Source organism: Astatotilapia calliptera, chromosome 23, assembly GCF_900246225.1.
Source record: "Astatotilapia calliptera chromosome 23, fAstCal1.2, whole genome shotgun sequence".
Lineage (NCBI taxonomy): Eukaryota > Metazoa > Chordata > Actinopteri > Cichliformes > Cichlidae > Astatotilapia > Astatotilapia calliptera.
In genome coordinates this window covers 41,929,380-41,948,408 of record NC_039323.1, presented here as the reverse complement: position 1 = coordinate 41,948,408, position 19,029 = coordinate 41,929,380, and the positions used below count along the sequence as shown (strand labels likewise).

Sequence of the window (19,029 nt, the reverse complement as noted above, 5' to 3'; positions counted from 1 at the left end):
GGAAATAAACTTCCTAGACACTACGGTCTTTTTTGAAAATGAAAAGGATTGTAAGAGGTTGTGGACTAGGGCACATTTTAAACCCACGGATACACATGCGCTCCTACACAAATTAAGCCATCATCCGCCACACACATTTCAGGGAATAGTAAAGTCTCAGATATTGAGGTTCTATAGAATATATAGCAGGGAGGCAGCTGCCATATTGTTCAGAAAACAAAGAAAAAACTATTCAGTGTAACAAGTGTGGGTTGATGTATGTGGGGCAGACTGGGGCCCACTTGAGAGCGCCTCTGCAACAGCACCTGTATGCCGTCCGGATGGACCGCGTATTTTACTGGGCCCTCATTCTAAGGAGCACAGAGGGGGCATCGGTAATCATGGGATTGGAGGCGAATCCTGGTTGGTTGGTCGGTCGGTCAGTTGAAAAGGATGGAGAGGGGGTGGACAGATTGAATGCTCCGTTAGGCCTTAATGTGAGATGCGGACTGGACATCCTTTCCTCCTTGGTTTAGAGGACATCATATATGGGTCGAGTGTGGTTCTTTGTAGTTGTCTCTTGTTTGGTTGCCTAAGGTATTGTAAAGTCTGAAAATAAACACTAAGAGAGCCCTAAACAGACATGTTGAATGTCATCCCAAATAAATAAATAAATAAATAAATAAATAAAAGGTTAAAGGTTAGCATAAGTGAAAGAAAGTAAACAGGCTTTCGCCACGGAAACTGCAAGGCAGCATGGGATTGGCAAATACGGTTATGAATACTAATCGTATGTTGCAATTTCTGGTAATTTACTAGTTGCACAGTCTTAAAATTGTACACTGATATGAAAAAGTCAAATTGACACTATAGAAATGATCCCCTGGAGGCTGAATCCCCTCCAGAGTGGTGTTGGGAGACCTGACTTTCAAGGAGAAAATAGAAAAATAAAGGTAGAATATAAGCGGGTGAGAGTCGACTGTTTGTTGTAGCATACTTTGATTAGAGACCACAGCAGGTCTTATATGAAGAAAAATGGGGGTGATGGAAAATATCAGCAATATATAAGAATGGCATTCATAAGAAACAACGACGAAGAAGAGGAGCATGTTAACAGGAGGAAGAAGAACCGGTGGGAATCAGGATGCTGCAGCCGATCCCAGGACGGTGCGCCTAAGTTTTAAGGAAGAACTGAGTCGTAACTCCTAAATTGAGTCTGAAACATGCCCTCAAACGTGTGGGGACCCCACAAGTATAGTAAACCTCCAATTTATCTCACTCACACACACACACACACACACACACACACACACACACACAAAATTCTCAAATTTGATTTGTTAGAAATTTGTGCCAACCAATCAAGCTCAGACACACAAACACATTTAATACTTGCTCTGCAGCACAGAGGGAGGAGGGCTAATAACGTACCATTGCTACTGATTGTTCAGCAGTTTATATCAAGTCTAAGGAGCAGCCTGTGTGCGTATTGTACATTTATAGGAACAAACATCAGCTGTGTGTCTGCTTGTCAGAGCTCTTCAGTAATAAGTCATTGTGCGAGGCGAGTGCAGGCAGTCTGACATCTACCTTCTACTTACAGTCTACTCTGGCGCATAAAAAAGCGAGTGGACATTACTGAGCTCAGCCTGTGGATCCACACGCCTGCGTGTGAGGCTCTAATCGCTGTGGTGTGTCCTGGAGTCTAAGGAGCTTGGAAAGAAAAGCGTCTGGACCTCTTTGAGTTGCTTGAAGACGTTTCACCTCTCATCAGAGAAGCTTCTTCAGCGAGGGAGGATAAGAAGGACAGATGCAACAACATTGTCATCCCCTATGTAGCCGGTGTATCAGAGAAACACCGGAGAGTTTTCTCCAAGCACGACATCCCGGTGTACTTCAGACCCAGCAACACGCTCAGACAGAAACTGGTTCATCACAAAGACAAAACGCCAAAACACGAACTTAACAATGTGGTGTATGCTGTACAGTGCAGCGAGGAATGCTCAGACCTCTACATTGGAGAGACCAAACAGCCACTTCACAAGCACATGGTACAACACAGAAGAGCCACCTCCACAGGACAAGACTCAGCAGTCCATCTGCATCTACAGGTCAAAGGTCACTCTTTGAGGATGCCAATGTTCACATTTTGGACAGAGAGGACAGATGGTTTGAAAGAGGAGTGAAAGAAGCATCTATGTCCACTGTGAGCGACCATCTTTGAACAGAGGCGGGGTTTACGACACCAACTCTCTGCCATCTATAATCCAGTTTTGAGATCCTTCCCAGACGCCTTAACGCCCACTCACATCCTGGGCCATCTGACCTCAGGACATCACATGATAAGGTGGGGCCAGGTTTCACAATGAGCTCACCCGAAACTCTGGCTGATTGGGACCCACGCCCAGTTTCCCACCTCGGCTCAGGCGATTAGAGGATCATCAGGGGTCCTTTTGTCCCTCTGTGGGGGGAAACTCCCACTAGGTTTATATCTGGGACTCTCCACCATTTGACCTTAGAACTGAAGAAGCTTCTCGGATGAGAGGTGAAACGTCTTCAAGCAACTCAAAGAGGTCCAGACGCTTTTCTTTGCAAGGACCTTAGACTACGATGACCTGGATGACTGAGAACTTTCACCGACACATGTCCTGGAGTCTGTGCCACCGATCGGTGGAGAGTCCGTCTCCGATTGCGCTCGGCTGCCGGGCAGAGCCTTCTGCTCAGAGTGCCGCCTGGAGACCAGTTTATAAAGCCCAGCAAAGAGGAAGATCGCAGAAATGACAGCAAAGTAGGCACCGTAGATGAAGAACTAAGGAAGGAAACAAAGAAGTTATCACATCTACATCGTGGAAGCTAAATAAGCACAACACAAGTTCTACATTTGTTATACTTCCTCACCTGAGTGAAGACTTTAAGGCCCAGGACAGAGGAGTCCACCACCACCAGCGTGAGCAGAGACTGCAGCAGCAGAGCCACAAAGGTGTTCACTCCAAACACCAGCGCATACCGCTGCATGTTCAGGCTGGCCACAACCTGATACCTGAGGGAGACAGATGAGTTTGAACAGACAAGCAGTCGCAGCGTGTGAGCAGTAACAGGAAGTCAGATGGAGAACAGTCTCCTCGTGTTTGCACACATGCACTTCTACAGTCAGCAGTGCTCCCACGCATTCAGCTCAATGTGCTCCTTATTCCAAACAACAATCTTCCCATGTCCTGTTAATCCCTCACATGGATTCAATTTCTGCTTTTAAATTTCCAGTAAGCTGTGCCAGAACTGCTTCATGGAATAACACTAATGTTTGCACTTCTGCCTGAAACGAGCCATGGAAGTGCTGCCGTCTCGGCCTGGTTTGACTTCTGGATCATCACCGCGCGTGCACTGGACGTCGATACAGGATATCATGATACAGGATATCATGATACAGGATATCATGATACAGGATATCATGATACAGGATATCATGATACAGGATATCATGATACAGGATATCATGATACAGGATATCATATGTGGCTGGTGATTGGGTACTCACGTGGCCACAGTGATGAGCAGCATGTACGTGGTTCTAAAGAGAATGTAGAAGCTGTATGACAGCCAGATGTGCTCCGTGTTCATGACAAACACACACACAGCCATGAGCAGGGAGAGCACACACAGAGCCAACTCCCCCCACAGAGCCCAGGTCACAGGCAGGCAGCCCACCAGCAGCGCCGCCAGAGCCCCTGTGGACGAGAGGAACACAGAGCTGCTGTCAAAGGTCAGTCACGCTGGGAGAGTGTGCTCATGTCACAGCTTTACACAGTCTGCTGTGAAGCAACCAGAGCAGCCTCACCGAGGAGCGTGGACAGGGTCTCTACATAGCCGTTGTAGATGATGTTTTCCTTGGATGGAAGAATGTGCTCCCACAGCGGCTGAGAATAGTTGATGATCTGGAAGTAGCCACAGGTGGCCAGAGCCCACCACAGCGACCAGGCCAGCAGGGTGCGACACCTGTAGCACTGCACAAAGTCATCAAACAGCATCCGCAGGACCGCCACGAGCCCCCTGCTGCCACTTCCTGCCTCAGAGGACCTGGATGCCTGCACAGACAAATGCAGACGTGTGACCTCTTCACACAATCGTACAAACTCAGAATCTCTCATCACAGCCGTGGCCAGATACGGCAGCTTCACTCACCCTGGAGATATCCGGCCTGTTCAGCGGCACCCTGCTGTCCGAATCCTCCGCCTTCTCCATCCTGGTGGCGGTTCTGCTGCTGCTGCGGGGCCTAGCCTCCTCTGCTCCTGCACGCCTGTGGAAGAACAAGCTCCTCTTGGGCATGGGGAGAAAGCAGGGCACCAGAAAAGCCACAGAGGCTGACGCCAGTGTAATGATGACGAGGTAGACCTTGTCAACTTCGGCCACGGATACCAGCAACTGACCGGTCAAAGACCCAGCCGCTGATCCGAACAAAGTCACGCTGCGGCAGTAAGCAGTCACTCTCTGGTAGTGCTCCGGCTCCACCACGCTGTAGATGTAGGAATAGTAGGCCACCTCTGAAGCTGTGGACAGACCGTAGAAAAACTCCAACAGCTGCATGGCCAGCATGCCCTGTGCCCTCCACAGCATGACATAGGTGACCACTAAGCTGCTGGCCTGGAGCACCAACACCGGCTTATAACAGAGGAAGTCAGTGGCCAGGAAGATGGGGAACAGCAGGAACAGATAGGAATACGTCCATACTGGAAAGATTTCATTGACAACCTGCAGACAGAAACAGTCACCGCATGGATTAGAGCTCCTTTCACTTTCCTTTGCATCAATAAATGACAAGGATGCTGTGCATTTGAAACCTGTCAGTGATCTTGCTGATCTCCTGTGCAGCTATCCTGCTCAGCACCGTACGGACGTGTGGCTCCGTTTTGTGAACATTAAACCTAACGTTAACGTTTTAGTTGAGGAATTACAGAGAGGTAAACTTACCTTGCAAAAACAAAAAAGTCTGCTCATTAATCGGCGTTACTTAAATAGCTAAGCCAGGCTCGGGGTACGACACGGTCGTCCCAGCCTTTGGACAGCGCAACAGTGGGCACATCCAAGCAGATTCAAGGTTTGCTTTCTGAAGGCCTGCTGAGAGCCTCAGCATTGTACGAGTAATTATTTAAGGATTAGCCAGAAATTCTGGTCATTTTTCAGGGAGATTACTCCGTCTACAGCGAGGGTCTCTGGGATTACTGCTCCAACACTGAGATCGCCATTTTCAGTCTTTCCTGCCTGACGCTGTACACTGCGGCACCATGCAACATCCCTGCGACAGCACATTTTGTAACAACTGTCATACTGCAAATGCAACAGTTCTTACGAAAAACAAAATGGGAAACATAAACCACACGTATGTCTGAAGGTTCTCAGTCATCCAGGTCATCGTAGTCAAAGGAGCTTGCAAAGTCCAGACGCTTTTCTTTGCAAGCTCCTTTGACAATAAACCACACGTACATGCAATAAAACCAAGTATTTTCACTTTGATATGACACCAGGACATGGTAAACTTTCAGAATCAGTCTCAAAAAACCTTCAAAACAATGCTAAAGTAAGTCGTTTCTTATTATTTAAAGGTCCAGTTGCTGCCAACAACCAGCCCAGGCTCTCTCCTGCTGGGCTGACCCCAGCTCCACCATCTAGGAGGAGCCAGTGGTCTTTGTTCTGCTCTCCAGGACATTTGATGTGATCCTGATATTTGATGAGGGAGTCAGAGTGTGTAACAGCGGGATGAAGCAGCTACGTGACTCCATCCTTCAGACAGAGACACACAGGCAGGCTGAGCAGCTGATTAAAAGCATGTTACATCACATGTCTTGAGCCCCACGCCAGCAGCCCCCGCCCGCAGACTGGGGTGAGCTGGTCCGGGACGCCCTTTGTATCTCTGCTGCTTTCATAAACTTTAGTTTCTGCTTTGCTGATCTTTGCTGTTTATCAGCCAAATGACACTAAATGACGGAATCCTGATTAAGCGGGTTGCTGAGTGAGGAGGTTTTGGGGGTCCTCTGCGCGTGCCCGGCACCGCCTGTCCACAGCTTAGCTCCAACTTACTTCACGTGAACATTAACAGAGTGTAAACGCACGCTGATGCTACAGAGCGTGACGACACAACTAAGACGCGCCTCACAGTCGCTGTTGCTAACAGCGAGCTAGCTCACCTGAGTCTCCGTCAGGTTCTTGTCTGGTCCCATCAGGTAGGCGGTGATGAAGGGCTCGCATGGCCGCAGGCTGGTGAAGAAGCCGTAGACACAGAGCAGCACAGTGGGGACAAACACCGACATGTCTGAAGCAGCATGACCTACGCCGGTCCTTCTTCTTCTTCTACTTCTTTCTTCTTCTTCTATCTTTTTATGGCGGTGCCAAACAACTTCAGGTACATTACCGCCACCTTCTGGACTGGAGTGTGAATCGCAACGCCGCGTTTATATGGACAGCTACTGCCCCCTGCCGGCCTGAAACAGGCTTTTCACACAGTTGTGTGACGAACGCTAAAGATGCAGGTGAAACTCAGAAAATCAGAATATCGCGCAAACTTTCATTTATTTCAGTAATCCAACTTAAAAGGCCAAACTTATATATGATATGAGACTCGTTACATGCAAAGTGAGATATTTCAAGCCTTTATTTGTTATCATTTTGATGATTGTGGCTTAAAGATTATGAAAAGCCCAAATTCAAGAGCTCAGAAAATTAGAATATGGTGAAAAGGTTCAATATTGTAGGCTTAAAGGGTCATTCTTTAATCAGCCAATTAATCCATAACACCTGCAAAGAGTTGCTGAGCCTTTAAATGGTCTCTCAGTCTGGTTCAGTAGGAATCACAATCCTGACTGCTGACATGACAGTTCCGCAGAAAACCATCATTGGTGTCCCCAAAGCGCTGTACAAAGAACACTAATAGAAAGCTTGTGGAAGAAAAACTTCCACTGAAAAGAGAAAGATGAGCGACATGAGACGGAACAAAACAACACCTCAGCAGTGCCCCAGGCTGACAGCATCCATGCCACGCTGCACTGAGGCAGTACTGAGTACACATGCAGGATTAGACTTTCCAGAAGTCTGACATTTCTCTATTTAAAATCCTTGTTTTATTGATCTCATGTAATATTCTGACTGTGACTTCACCACAGTGAGGCGCAGACGGGCCAGTGATGGAAAATCTTAGATGCTAATCTTTCTCCCTCAGCCAGGAGGCTGGAGACAGTTATCAGTCAGATGCTGCTATGGCAACAAAGGAGTGGCTTAAGCACGTTGAGGTCATGCAGAGAGCAAACGTACAAGCTGTAGGGAGGGAACGCCATCAGCTGTTAGGCCTCAGAACTACGACCAGGACACTTTGTGCTGGCTTTTCCTTCACCTGTAACCTTGCCACCTGCAGCATAACGTGTATCATGAAGGAACATTTTTAGGTTTGAGATGTTTTACTTACCACCGCCCCTCCCCAGCACCAATAAATACATCCATAAACAGCATTTTTCTTGCAATATTTGGGAAACTCTTTATTGATAAATGTACATCTTTCTGAAACGGTGAAGCCTCACCACCAAGCAACTTAAATTAGAAGACTGGACCAACAGGCACAGATACAAAGAGAATATTTGATCAACCAACACACGAGGAAGCAAGCTGTGGATTACTGAAGCAGATGCTTTGTATGGATGAGTGCTGCCACTGTAATGAGCCAAACATGACAGGTTACAGGAAACATGGACGTGTAGTTAAACTGCATCAGTGAGGCTGCTCTGCAGAGGTCACAGCAAACCTCTTCAAAGGTCAGTAATACATTAGACACAGAGTTACATCTGACAACAAATCCTCTGAAGCATCAATTAGAAACCTGCTCACAACTGAAGACCGACACAGAAACGGGATCAGCACATTCACAACAAACTGAGGTTCAGCCTCGATTCCCGCAGAGAGCGTTGGGATGGAAGCGAGGACAGCTGACGGGAAACATCCGTGCTCCACGAGCTTCCCTCGACGCCGCCGTCGAGACAAGGCTGCTTTATTATTTGTAGCCATCCAGAAGTTGTTGGGCTCCTGCTTCAGTTTTCCTGTGTCTCAGCACCCACTGAGCTGAGACACAAGTGGGCAGACATGAGCACGAGTGGATGCAGCCGAAGCTGCTAAACACAGAGTTGTTTCCACAGGCTGGTGGAGCCAGAGAGCAGAGTGAGTGCTGGACTGATGGAATCGTCTACCACAAACTCGCACCAAGCAGCAGTGATTTCAAGCTTGAATGTGACAGTTTTAAGTTCCTAACTGCAGGATCGCCTCCATGATGAAGAGGAGGATTCGTTTAGTTTCTCTAAGGTCGGGGCTAAGCAGCGCAGCGCTGTGGGAGGAGCAAACCTGATCTTACACCAACACATGAATGAGTGTCAGACTGGGAACTAAAGCAGCACACATCAATCCTTCCCTGCAGCAGGACATTGCTTAGCTTCTGTTTAAACACTCCTAATCACACTAACCATCAATAAGCTTCACTGTCCCGCAGAGACATTGCAGGTGCAGTCCAACTCTTGGGTGATGAGGACCTTGGTTACCGAGGGTTAGACCTCACCTCTGATGTGTTTAGCCAGCTTATCACAGAGACAGAACTACACACAACGTATCTGAATTTATGCAACAGAGCAGGGTAGCTGTGCCGTTTGCATGACAGCATCCTACTCTGTGCTGCATACACACAGATCAAACTGATGCTGATCGGGTTTCTCTGGGTTCAGCAGAAAACAAGCACGTGTCCTAATACGTCAGCCCGTTCTTTTAAGAGACAGCGTTTCATATCCTTGACACTTCCACACAAAGCATCTTAGAGTAGCACAAACATTCAGCAGACCAGTTGTATTGAGAGCGGAGACCATCTCTGGTATTTCCCGTGTGCACGTGGTGTTGCAGCAGAGGCACCTACATGGTAAAATGTCTCGTGTAGTCGTATTCTATCGTGGGAATGACGGCCTGCACAAACTTGAGGAAAATCAGAAGATACCTGAAAGCATCAGTTAAGGAAACAGAGGTGGGGGTAGAGCGACCACCTGCCTGACCACGAACACTCGCTGCAGGCCAGCCGCCGAGTGCTGCTCTTCCTGCCTGGCTGCAGCCGGCTCCTATAAAACATCGAAGTGCTGCTACGTCAATGAACTGCTGGTGTACAGAGGTGAAAACATCCATCCCTGCTGCTTATCCTGGTAAGCCTGGCACCTCCTCAGGCAGCTTCTTGGCTGGTCTGGAGAGATGCTGTTAGGAGCCAGCAGAGCGACACAGGCTCTCTGTGCTGCCTGCCCTTTGGCTCTGCTGCTGACCGGAGCTTCCCCTGCTGGGTGCTGCTGCAGCGCCCACACCTCCAACAGCTCTGACACTTTCCTTTTGCAAATAGCCGAAAATACACAACATGCACAAAGTTAAGCTTCTCAACGGAGCCACTTTCCTTTCATTGCGTCGCTGTGGTGACGCGTGACATCATCAAAGGATACATATGCACTCCCAGCTCTCCTCCTCCTTCTGCCACAGTCTCAATGATCTTTTTCATCACTTCAGCATGCCTGAAAGCAAAGGTCACGAGTTCAAAGGTTAAAGGTTCTTGTCAAAAGGTTTGCGACACAGACATCCTTAAACACGACCACGGTTCCTTTATCTCAGCGGAGACGCAGAAGAATGCGACTCGATACCAGCACCAGCTGACTCGCTATTAATGGTCATGTGATCACTCAGTACTGTTGCAGGGGCTCTGCCTTACAATAACATCTGCGGTCGGTATAGAAATCAAGTTGAACTGAACACAGAAGTGAGTTGAACGTGTGAAACAGGTTTTGGGCTGGAGCAGCAGCTTCTAGTGAAAACAGGAAGTTAGTGTGTGACAACGTTTGGCTTCTTAGAGCGCAGTGAAGAAGTCACAGTGCAAATCAGCATCACCGAACCCACCACAGTGTCATCCATCTTTTCCCGATTCATTCATTCAGCTCAATAAGCCTCGACACCATCACAGGTGCAGCTGTGTGGTGGGTCTGCATCTTTCAACGCGACAAACGAAACTCTCACCTGCAGGGGTGAACCGAGCACATGGCAGGTGGAGGAAGGTGGGGGTGGTTCTCGATGGTGACCGTCTTCTTCACGTGGTCCTGACTGATGTCCTCGTACATCTGCTCTACAGTGAGCGGCTGCCTGTCCTGGGAGACAAAGCAACAAAGCTGGTCTCAGTTTTGGTTGCGCTCCTTCTCAACAAGAAGCAGCAGACTGCAGATGTTCACGCTCGGAGTCTATCGACTGCTTATCATCTCTATACCACGAAGAATAAAGTTCATACTTCATCATATCCAAAGAGCCAGAGTCGAGGGGTCTGGTAGTATTTATCGTATGTGATGTACAGGTCATATGTTCTCGTCTGAAGAATGGCGTCTTCGCTGCCAGGTTCTGCTTTGGTTTTAGTTTCTGCTATTTTGCTGGTGTCCAGGGTTGCCTAGAGACAGAAAACAAGAGTCAGGCCGGAGTCGGGCGGATGATGGCCGAGGTCAGACAGCGCTGCGAGCGTACCTCGTCTGTTTCCAACAGCCCGCTTTCTTCATATTCTGAAAAGACAGCAGAGTGTGAGGGCCGATCTGGGAGCACATCCAAGCCACAGAAAGACACGATCAATACCTTCCATATCTGCCGCTTCTCCGTCTTCATCATCCTCATCATCACAGCATGCTGCAGACGGGGCATTCATGTTCTTATCCTAGAAGAGTTCAGATTAAGAGCACAGATATGTAACCGCACAATCAGACACCGGAGACGCAATCGATGGCATCGAGGCTTTTATGATGGTCCGCCAATCGCAAGGAGCGAAACTGAGCAAACGAACCGTTTCATTCACATCTGAGCAGTAATCTGGGAGGAAACATCCCTCCGTCACGCACGCCCTCGGTCCTTCAGCCGAGGGATGGAACTATTAGAGCGGTGGAGGATTTTACATTCATATTAATTAGAAATCAAACCTTGTTGTTGTCCAGTGAGATTTCCTGCACAGCATCTGTGACTCCTAACACACCTGCACAGACACATTCAGGGGATCTTTACTGACACCTGCACAGTCATCAGGAAATACTCAGCACACGTCTGATATCACGGCCACGTCATCAGAATGAGATTGATCAGTGTGATCGTATGTGAAGCATGTAGCCCACTCCAGTATGTGACAGTGAACGAACAGTTAGCTGTGCGCGGGTACCACCAGCATCACACCTGTGTTGTGGTAGGTGTCCACCCAGCCCCCGTCTCCATCGTCCTCCTCGATGATGGCCTCCAGCTCATCTGAATACTCCATCTGCTTACAGCGCTTGTAACAGGGCACTGCGCACGCACACACACACACACACAGCAATGACACTTTGAAACACACAAAATTATTTGTTCACAATATCATCTTTAAAAACTTCAGTCCTGTCCTGAACTTTAAGGCACTTGAGGTTCAGTCTTGTGTCACTAAACACTGAAGCAGTGAGTCAGACTTGCTGACTGAAATTCCTGAAGTCTGCCTCTCACCATTGCGTGTCAGGAGAAACTGTTTGTCCTGTGGCAGATATGGCTTCACCTTTGCTTCTTCTCCAGTGGCCCTGACGGGAGAGAAAAAACAGATCATTTGCTGCCGTTTTAGCCCGGCTCAGGTCCTGAGACCTCCACCCTGGTTACAAACCACAGTTTATTACAGTTGTTCTCATCTTTCTGACAGTGAAGAACATGGACTGAGCTTCTGGTTTGGAAACATGAAGTCTAACGAGGTCCTTCAGTCTAAAGAGCACTAGATGTGGACAGCTGTGGACAGCTGTGGCTTTGGCTCTTGAGTGAAACGGCTTTGTGTCCTCAGTTTGGGTCTAGCTCGTGGCGATGCTGCATTTCACAATGGAAGATTATCTGTGGCATGAACTCACATTAACTAACAAGCTGTCAATCACAAGCCATTATCACTGACCGTTAACCGATATCAACTTCATGGCTTCAAATCAAGCCTCCAACAGGGGAGGTCACAGTAACTACATCCAGCTTTTACATTTGTCCTGCATTTGACATGCAAAACATAAAAAACGACCTCTGTTCTGTGGCAGCAGGTTTCAGTGTGTGATGATGTGCCATAATGACACAAGCTGGGTTTCTCCGTGTTGCATCACAACAGCTTCTTCCATTATGCTGTGAAATCGCTCGGACACATTCAACACTCATGCAAGCTCTGAGGCCGCATCCTCATTTTCCACACAAACGTTCCTGTGAAAGCTGTCAGCACAGGCAACATTAATCGTCACCACACTGCAGCAGGACGGACAATGTTGGCGACACACTGGTGCAGCGGTAACACTGCTGCCTCCCATCAAGAAGCTCTGGGTTTGAACCTGCCAGCTGGTGGCTAATAAAGACTGAGTCAGAGAGGCGGAGCAACATTTCATCAGCAGAGCAAGTCCACAGATGATCAACACTTTGTGACTAAAGCAAAGGGGCAGAAAGCTCTGTCATTACTACTGAAGACGAGGACTGCAGCCAAGCTGCACAGCTGTAAACAAGGTTATGACAGCGCCCCCCATCACAGCAGCACCTGGGTTTCATTGTCTTAGTGGAGGGTGGGGGTGACGTTGCACTGTGTGGTGCAATCTCACAGTTTCAGCTCCACTCTGTGCATCGAAAACTTGTTTGGACAGATTGATAAAGACTGCCAACTCTGCGCTCTTTGACAACTGCTCGATGGACTGAATGGGACCGTGTACCACAGTTTCCAGGAGCTCTAACAATCGAGCCCGCACATGTAAGGATATCGCACATACGTGTTCTTTGTATGATCTTTCCTTTTTTAACGTACGCTGATGGTTTGGTCATTCTGTCCCCCTACAGTGCTGGTTTGCAGCAGTTACTTGGAGTTTGAGTTAGTTATGGTGCCCAGTATATTTCCTTTAACCCTTTGTGGTGATGATGATGTGAAGCATGTAAGCATGAGCACAGATGATGGGAAAGCGGCCCCTTTTCAAGCTCTTTGTATAAACGGCTCATTTGTGGTGTTACTACAGTAAAAAAAAAGTGCAGGTTTTTTTACATTTTCCATCTGCAGGTCAAACGTTTGTCACAGGAACGACGTGTATAAATGTGGCGTCTGAATGAGTGGAGAAACTGAGCTTTGACCGTCGGAGCACACGGAGACGCGCTTCCAGAAACACGGCACCAAGCGTCTAGTTTCGTCTTTCGTGCGTTTCTTTTTTAATGACACGGACTCGTCGTGTTTGACATGAATTAAGCCTCTCACCATTTCCATGTGGGGCAGTGATGAACCAGGTGATCTCCAGCTGCTACAAACTGAAAGACAGACAGAGGAGCGGACAGGTGAGGCCCTGAGCAGAGCCGCGGAGGAACAGTGTATGCGGGGCTGTGTCGGTCTCACCTCCTCCGGCGTGAGGACTCCCGTCTCTTTGAATCTCGATTCCTGTCATTAACAACAAAGTGAAAGCTGTTAGTGCTCCGCTTCACTTCCGGTGAAGCAGCTGCGTGTCAAACATTTCACACCGAGAGCACAAATGAAGCCCCGACGTCCGAGCGGCTACAGCTACCAGCAGCTAGCTGCCGCGCTTACCTTTAATACCGGGGTGAATAACTCGGCCACCCCGAGGGCCGTGCCCTTCACCGTGTTGATCACGTTCTGCATATCGGAGAATCCTCTGGGATCTGAACCTTCCTGTCAGAGCTCCGACTATTTTGGCATAGCTGTTCACACTGCCAGCTACACCGAGTCACATGATTCGCCTATAAACTTCCGCTATACAACTCTCGCGAGAAGTGTAGGAGTGGCTTAAACGTGCGTGAAGAGCGAAACAACCGCGTTTAGATCGGTTTGTTTCAGCGTCGGAACCGCTGCGGTGAGCTGTGCGTGAGCTCCGGTGCGGTCACACCGCAGACTTCGCCTTCAAACCACGGCGGCTCGCGCTATGTGGAAACAGGTGAGCTCGCTGCTGTGGAGGGCACCGGTCCCCGGACTTTCACCGGCGGTCACGGTCCGATCCACGTCCCACGGACCCAGCTGCAGTGTGTCCGGGAGGGAGTGGGTGAGGCCTAGCGGCTTTGATACGGGCTTGAAGACTTTTAACAGCCTGAGCAAACAGAAGGAGCCCCTGATCCTGACAAGAGAGGGGGTCGCGACCTGGTACGGACTCTGACCACTGTGCTGCTCATGCCGGCACACGGCGGCCTAATAACCCACTTATGTGTTACATCTCAGGTACAGCTGTGGACCCACCGTGTACGATCACGCTCACCTGGGTCATGCAAGGTAACTATGGCAACAGTAGGTGAGGCTATGGCGTGCAGGTAAACGGTGTGTGTGTGTGTGTGTGTGAGCTCTGTGGGTTTGTTCCGTCACAGCTCATACGTGAGGTTTGACATCCTGCAGAGGATCCTCAGCAGACTGTTTGGGATCACCGTGATCCATGCCATGGTCATCACTGACATCGATGACAAGATCATCAGAAGAAGCTGGGAGGTGAGGCCGTCCTGCACCTGCTGGCTGCTGCTCTGTTCTCACCTGCTGACGTCATGTGTTTCATGTGGTCCAACAGGAAAACGTTTCCCCAGCCGCCGTCAGCACAGTGTACGAGGACGAGTTCAAGAGGGACATGCTGTCGCTTAAGGTGTGAGCTTAGACCTGCAGCAGATCAGCCTGCGTTACAGCATGCACAGGATAAAAGGATAGATCTATTTCATGAAGCACTGCACAATTTTACCTCCACTCTGAGTTTCAGCGTTTGTAAAACCATCCTGTTCATGTATAAACACGTCTTCATGTTGTTGTGTTGAGGTGGTTCCTCCTGCAGTGTATTTAAGGGTCACAGAGAATGTGCATCATATCGTTGCCTTTATTGAGAAGATCATCAGAAATGGACACGCTTATGCCACGAAAGAAGGTAAATATGGAGGAGCTTGTTTTGTTTGGTGTTTTTGGTCGTCTGAAATGCTGGAGGTGTCACTTGTGCACTGCTTTGGTTGCAGGCGATGTGTATTTTGACATTCAGTCCATTGGTGGCAGGTACGGCAGGTTTGTGGGAGCTGTGGATCCTCAGGGAGAGCCCGGTGAGTGTTGGTGTGAGTTAATCCTTTCTTATTATTTCTGTTTCCATGTCGATGTTAGTGAGACGCCCGAGTTTACTGACCGCAAACTCTACGGCTCTGCAGGCTCCTCAAACAAACGGGACCCGAGGGACTTTGCTCTGTGGAAACCGTGGAAACCTCGAGAACCATACTGGGAGTCCCCGTGGGGCAGAGGAAGACCGGGCTGGCATATTGAATGTTCTACCATTGCTAGGTTTGTTCTGTTTGGTCATGAATCCCATTAACGCTTGGGAATTCTTATCTTTGCCCAGTTACAGACAGACCTCAGTAAATGAGGCGACTTTTACTGCGGTGATTTGTTTCCTCCGTGGCATCGTGAAGTGGGCGACTGAACAACCTGTGGTTTCTGCATTTCCTCAGTTTGTAGACACGTTTTCTTGTTGTGGGTTGATTACAATTCTAAATTGGAAGCCAGTGTAGAGCGGCCAACAGCAGGGACGTGTGCTCCTTCTGTTTCGTACCGGCCAGCAGACGAGCAGCTGCAGTAAAGAGAGGCCTGGTCCAAACCAAAGAACTGCAGCAGTCCCGTCTGCAAGTACTGAACAGATGAACAACACGTTCAGACTTTAGCTGGAAGGTTTGGCTTTCCCTCGGCCAGCTGTCTCAGATGGAACAAGTCAGATTGAACTTGTGTGCTCACCTGCCTGCAGTGTAAAGGACAGAATAAGGTACACAACAAGGTTTTAACACTTGTCTTACAATGTCAGGATAAAGGACCCACAGCAAATTTAAATCCTTACAACTGTAAGGATATCTGCTGTCCTCAGGGGATGTACTAACAGCTGAGATGAGTCTGCGCCTGCTTTAAAAGGCAAACCTGCAAAAGTGAAATGAAAAAATAGACCCCAGTGTTAGCAACTGTTAGCAACACTGACTTCATGTTAGTCCAGCAGTGATGTTTGTTTCTTCAGTCGAACAGTTGAATGCAGGATTTAATTAGCCTGAGTTTGAGCGCTGATGAGTTTCCTGTTCGTGTGCTTTCAGCTCCATGTTTGGGGGACAGTTGGATGTCCACTCTGGAGGGATTGACCTGGCTTTTCCTCACCACGAGAATGAGATCGCTCAGAGTGAGGCGTATCACCAGTGTGGACAATGGGCAAACTACTTCCTGCACTCAGGTAAAAGCCAGACGTGGCTCGTGCCTCGTGCACGCTCTCTGGAAAGCAGACGCTGTCTGAAAGTGTTTGGGGGTCATTCGTGTTGCAGAGCTGAGTTTGGGAGCAGCTGTGTGTCGTGCTCTGTTCAGCGTGTTGTTGCTGTTTTTAGGGCACTTACACCTGAAGGGCAGTCCAGAGAAAATGTCTAAATCTTTAAAGAACTACATCAGCATCAAGGTACAGTCCTGCTGACTCCTTGTCTTATTTGTGTTATTGCATTAATACCTGAATGCGCTGTGCTGTGTGGAGTGGGTGAAAATGATCACGTCTTCGTCCTCGTCAGGATTTTCTGCGGTCTTATTCTGCCAATGAATTCCGGATGTTTTGTCTTTTGAGCAAATACAGATCAGGTGAGGCACACGATTAGGTTTTCCCAGTCTGATACATGAATGCATTCGTTATTGGAGTTCGAGTCGCATAGCTGCGATGTTAAACTGCACTTCCTGTAATGTCTCCACAGCTATCGACTACAGCGACAGCAGCGTGCTGGAGGCTCGCAGCACTCTGGACACCATCTCCACCTTCTGCCACGATGCTCAGGCCTACATGAAGGGTCAGCTGCAGTGTTCACACGTGCAGGAGGATTTGCTCTGGAGCAGGTGCCCACTTCCTCCTCCGCCCATGGCCGAGTGTCCTCCTCATATTTCTGTCTCTCCTGTTCCTCGCACAGCTGTAATTAGCTGAAGCAGTGAGGACAGGACAGATGCTAGTGCCGGCAGCAGTCATGCATTCTGAGACGCTTGCCTGCTACATTCAGCTGATGCCTGAGAGGTTCTGCTCCGTCTACAAACTGTCTTCCTGTGTTTTTGTACTTTTCAGGCTGGCTGAGACTAAATCCACTGTGATGTCCACTCTAGCAGATGACTTTGATACACCGAGAGCCATAAGTGCTCTGATGAATCTGGTTTATCACGGAAACTGCCAGCTTCAGCCTGTTTCTACGGTAACTGTCTGACAGGTTTGATGTCAGTGTGTCAGTGATGTTGGTGGAAAGTCCCAGTTAGCAGCTGGGTCTCCACCAGGTCTGGCAGTATTGGCGCTCTGGGATCATGCTGTCGTATGTTGGGTTACATGTTGGTCTGAAGAGCTTTGAGTGGTCAGAATAGACAAGCTTCAGTTCCACCTCTGTCACAACAGCTGGACAGTCCCACTGTTGTGAAATCTGAACTTCTGCCAGCAGACGTCGGGTTAGGTCAGGGGTGGGGAGCTCCGGGCCTTGAAGGCTGGGCTCCTGCAGGTTTTAGACGTGTCCTTGATCCAGCACAGCTGATTTAAATGGATAAATCCTCCTCAACATGTCTTTAAGTTCTCCAGAGGCCTGGTAATGAACTGGTCATGTGATTCAGCTGTGTTGATCCAGGGTGAGATCTAAAACCTGCAGGACAGCGGCCCTGGAGGCCTGGAGTGGCCCACCCCTGCACTAGAGATCAGGAACAGGAGCTATGACAACAGTGTGGTCAGTGAGCAGCAGCGATACTTGTTCTAAGCGTATTGCACATTCAGACACGAGCCTGTTTCTGTTCAGCCTGCTGGGGCGGCCCGCAGCCCCGCCGTGTTCGGAGCAATGGTCACCTACGTCAGAGATGTCTTGGATGTGTTTGGCATCGACCTGCACACTAAGGTCAGCACTTTTTCACTGTGATGTCCCTTCAGCGGGCAGCATGACACTGAGGCGTCTCTCAGTGAATCATGATAATAATCCTTGATTGAAGAGGTCTCCCGTGTGTCTCTGTCCTCTGAAGGAGGCTGAGGTGCTGAGCAGCCGAGGCAGTCTGCAGCCGGTTGTGGAACAGCTGACTCAGTTCAGGAGCAAAGTTCGAGAGTTCGCGCTCGCTCGGCGGGACGGTTCATCCACAGGATCCCCGAGCAGAGCTGGACTGCACCCTGACAGACTCCCTCTGCTTAAAGCCTGCGATGCCCTCAGAGAGGACCTGGCGCCCCTGGGTGTGCTGATAAAGGTACGACGCACAGAAGGTTAGCTCAGTGCATTTCCTGTTTCGGGCTACACTGGTGGGATTGTCTTGTGTTTTCAGGATAGAGGAGCCACCTCCACGTGGGAGATCAAAATGAGCGCGAGAGGACAAGGACCGGAGGACAAAGGCGAGGAGACGTCCAGCTGAAGGTTTTTTCATTTCTAACAATGATTTGAGCTTTGTGGACTCGACGGAAAGACTTGGAATAACAAGAAAACAGCACGATGCCATAAAACAGAAGCTCAGGGTGCTGGACTCTTAGTTTGTTTCCTGAGCCACGTGCTGTACCTGCCTGTCACTGTGGCTCCACCTCTGTCATGTTACAGGCCTCCTTTATTTTTAAAACCCGGTGGTTATCCAGTACTGGACTAAGTCTGAGCTGCTGTAATGCTCACAGTTGGCTGTACCTGCAGTATCATCAAGGTTTGATACCCACCTCACCTTATTCACCCCACAAGGCTGATGCTCACCATCCTACAGCACCAGGAGCTGCAGAGGTCTGGCAGCATACCCCACCACCACTGTATTTGGCATTGATACATTAAAGTTTTGCTGAAAGTACTGCATTGGTCCTTAAACTGCGCAGTCTCTTTATGGATTCATCTCTGAGTACAAGGTCTGAGAATAACGAGAACTTCCTTCATGAGTAGCACACGAAGCTTCTGGGTAGTTTAACCATTACCAATCAGAGCTGACACAAATGTGTGGAACAAACTGAATGCAGCACACGTAGAAAGCCCACCATAAATATACCCAAGTGTGGGTCTAAGGAGCTTGCAAAGAAA

At 48.9% G+C, this 19,029-nt stretch overlaps 3 protein-coding genes across 3 annotated transcripts; 1 reads left to right on the top strand and 2 right to left on the bottom strand.

Moving 5' to 3' along the window:
• Window positions 1-2,568: 2,568 nt before the first annotated feature.
• Window positions 2,569-7,403, bottom strand: slc19a2 (solute carrier family 19 member 2). Its single transcript, XM_026158399.1, has 6 exons — window positions 6,159-7,403; window positions 4,159-4,725; window positions 3,815-4,061; window positions 3,515-3,704; window positions 2,878-3,019; window positions 2,569-2,788 (listed from the first exon to the last, which is right to left on the bottom strand). The coding sequence occupies exons 1-6, from the start codon at window positions 6,279-6,281 to the stop codon at window positions 2,585-2,587; spliced, it is 1,473 nt and encodes a 490-aa protein (XP_026014184.1). The 5' UTR covers window positions 6,282-7,403; the 3' UTR covers window positions 2,569-2,584.
• A 69-nt stretch (window positions 7,404-7,472) lies between these two features.
• Window positions 7,473-13,751, bottom strand: atg3 (autophagy related 3). Its single transcript, XM_026158400.1, has 12 exons — window positions 13,586-13,751; window positions 13,397-13,438; window positions 13,262-13,311; window positions 11,521-11,591; window positions 11,221-11,328; window positions 10,974-11,026; window positions 10,636-10,714; window positions 10,531-10,565; window positions 10,304-10,456; window positions 10,039-10,166; window positions 9,474-9,542; window positions 7,473-8,989 (listed from the first exon to the last, which is right to left on the bottom strand). Exons 1-12 carry the CDS (start codon window positions 13,655-13,657, stop codon window positions 8,908-8,910), a joined length of 942 nt encoding a protein of 313 aa, XP_026014185.1. The 5' UTR covers window positions 13,658-13,751; the 3' UTR covers window positions 7,473-8,907.
• Window positions 13,752-13,823: 72 nt separating this feature from the next.
• cars2 (cysteinyl-tRNA synthetase 2, mitochondrial) lies at window positions 13,824-18,822 on the top strand. Its single transcript, XM_026158398.1, has 15 exons — window positions 13,824-14,152; window positions 14,228-14,278; window positions 14,371-14,488; window positions 14,565-14,636; window positions 14,804-14,909; window positions 14,995-15,075; window positions 15,178-15,307; window positions 16,099-16,232; window positions 16,381-16,448; window positions 16,555-16,621; window positions 16,732-16,870; window positions 17,091-17,214; window positions 17,797-17,892; window positions 18,014-18,229; window positions 18,305-18,822. Exons 1-15 carry the CDS (start codon window positions 13,938-13,940, stop codon window positions 18,389-18,391), a joined length of 1,704 nt encoding a protein of 567 aa, XP_026014183.1. The 5' UTR covers window positions 13,824-13,937; the 3' UTR covers window positions 18,392-18,822.
• Window positions 18,823-19,029: the final 207 nt, after the last annotated feature.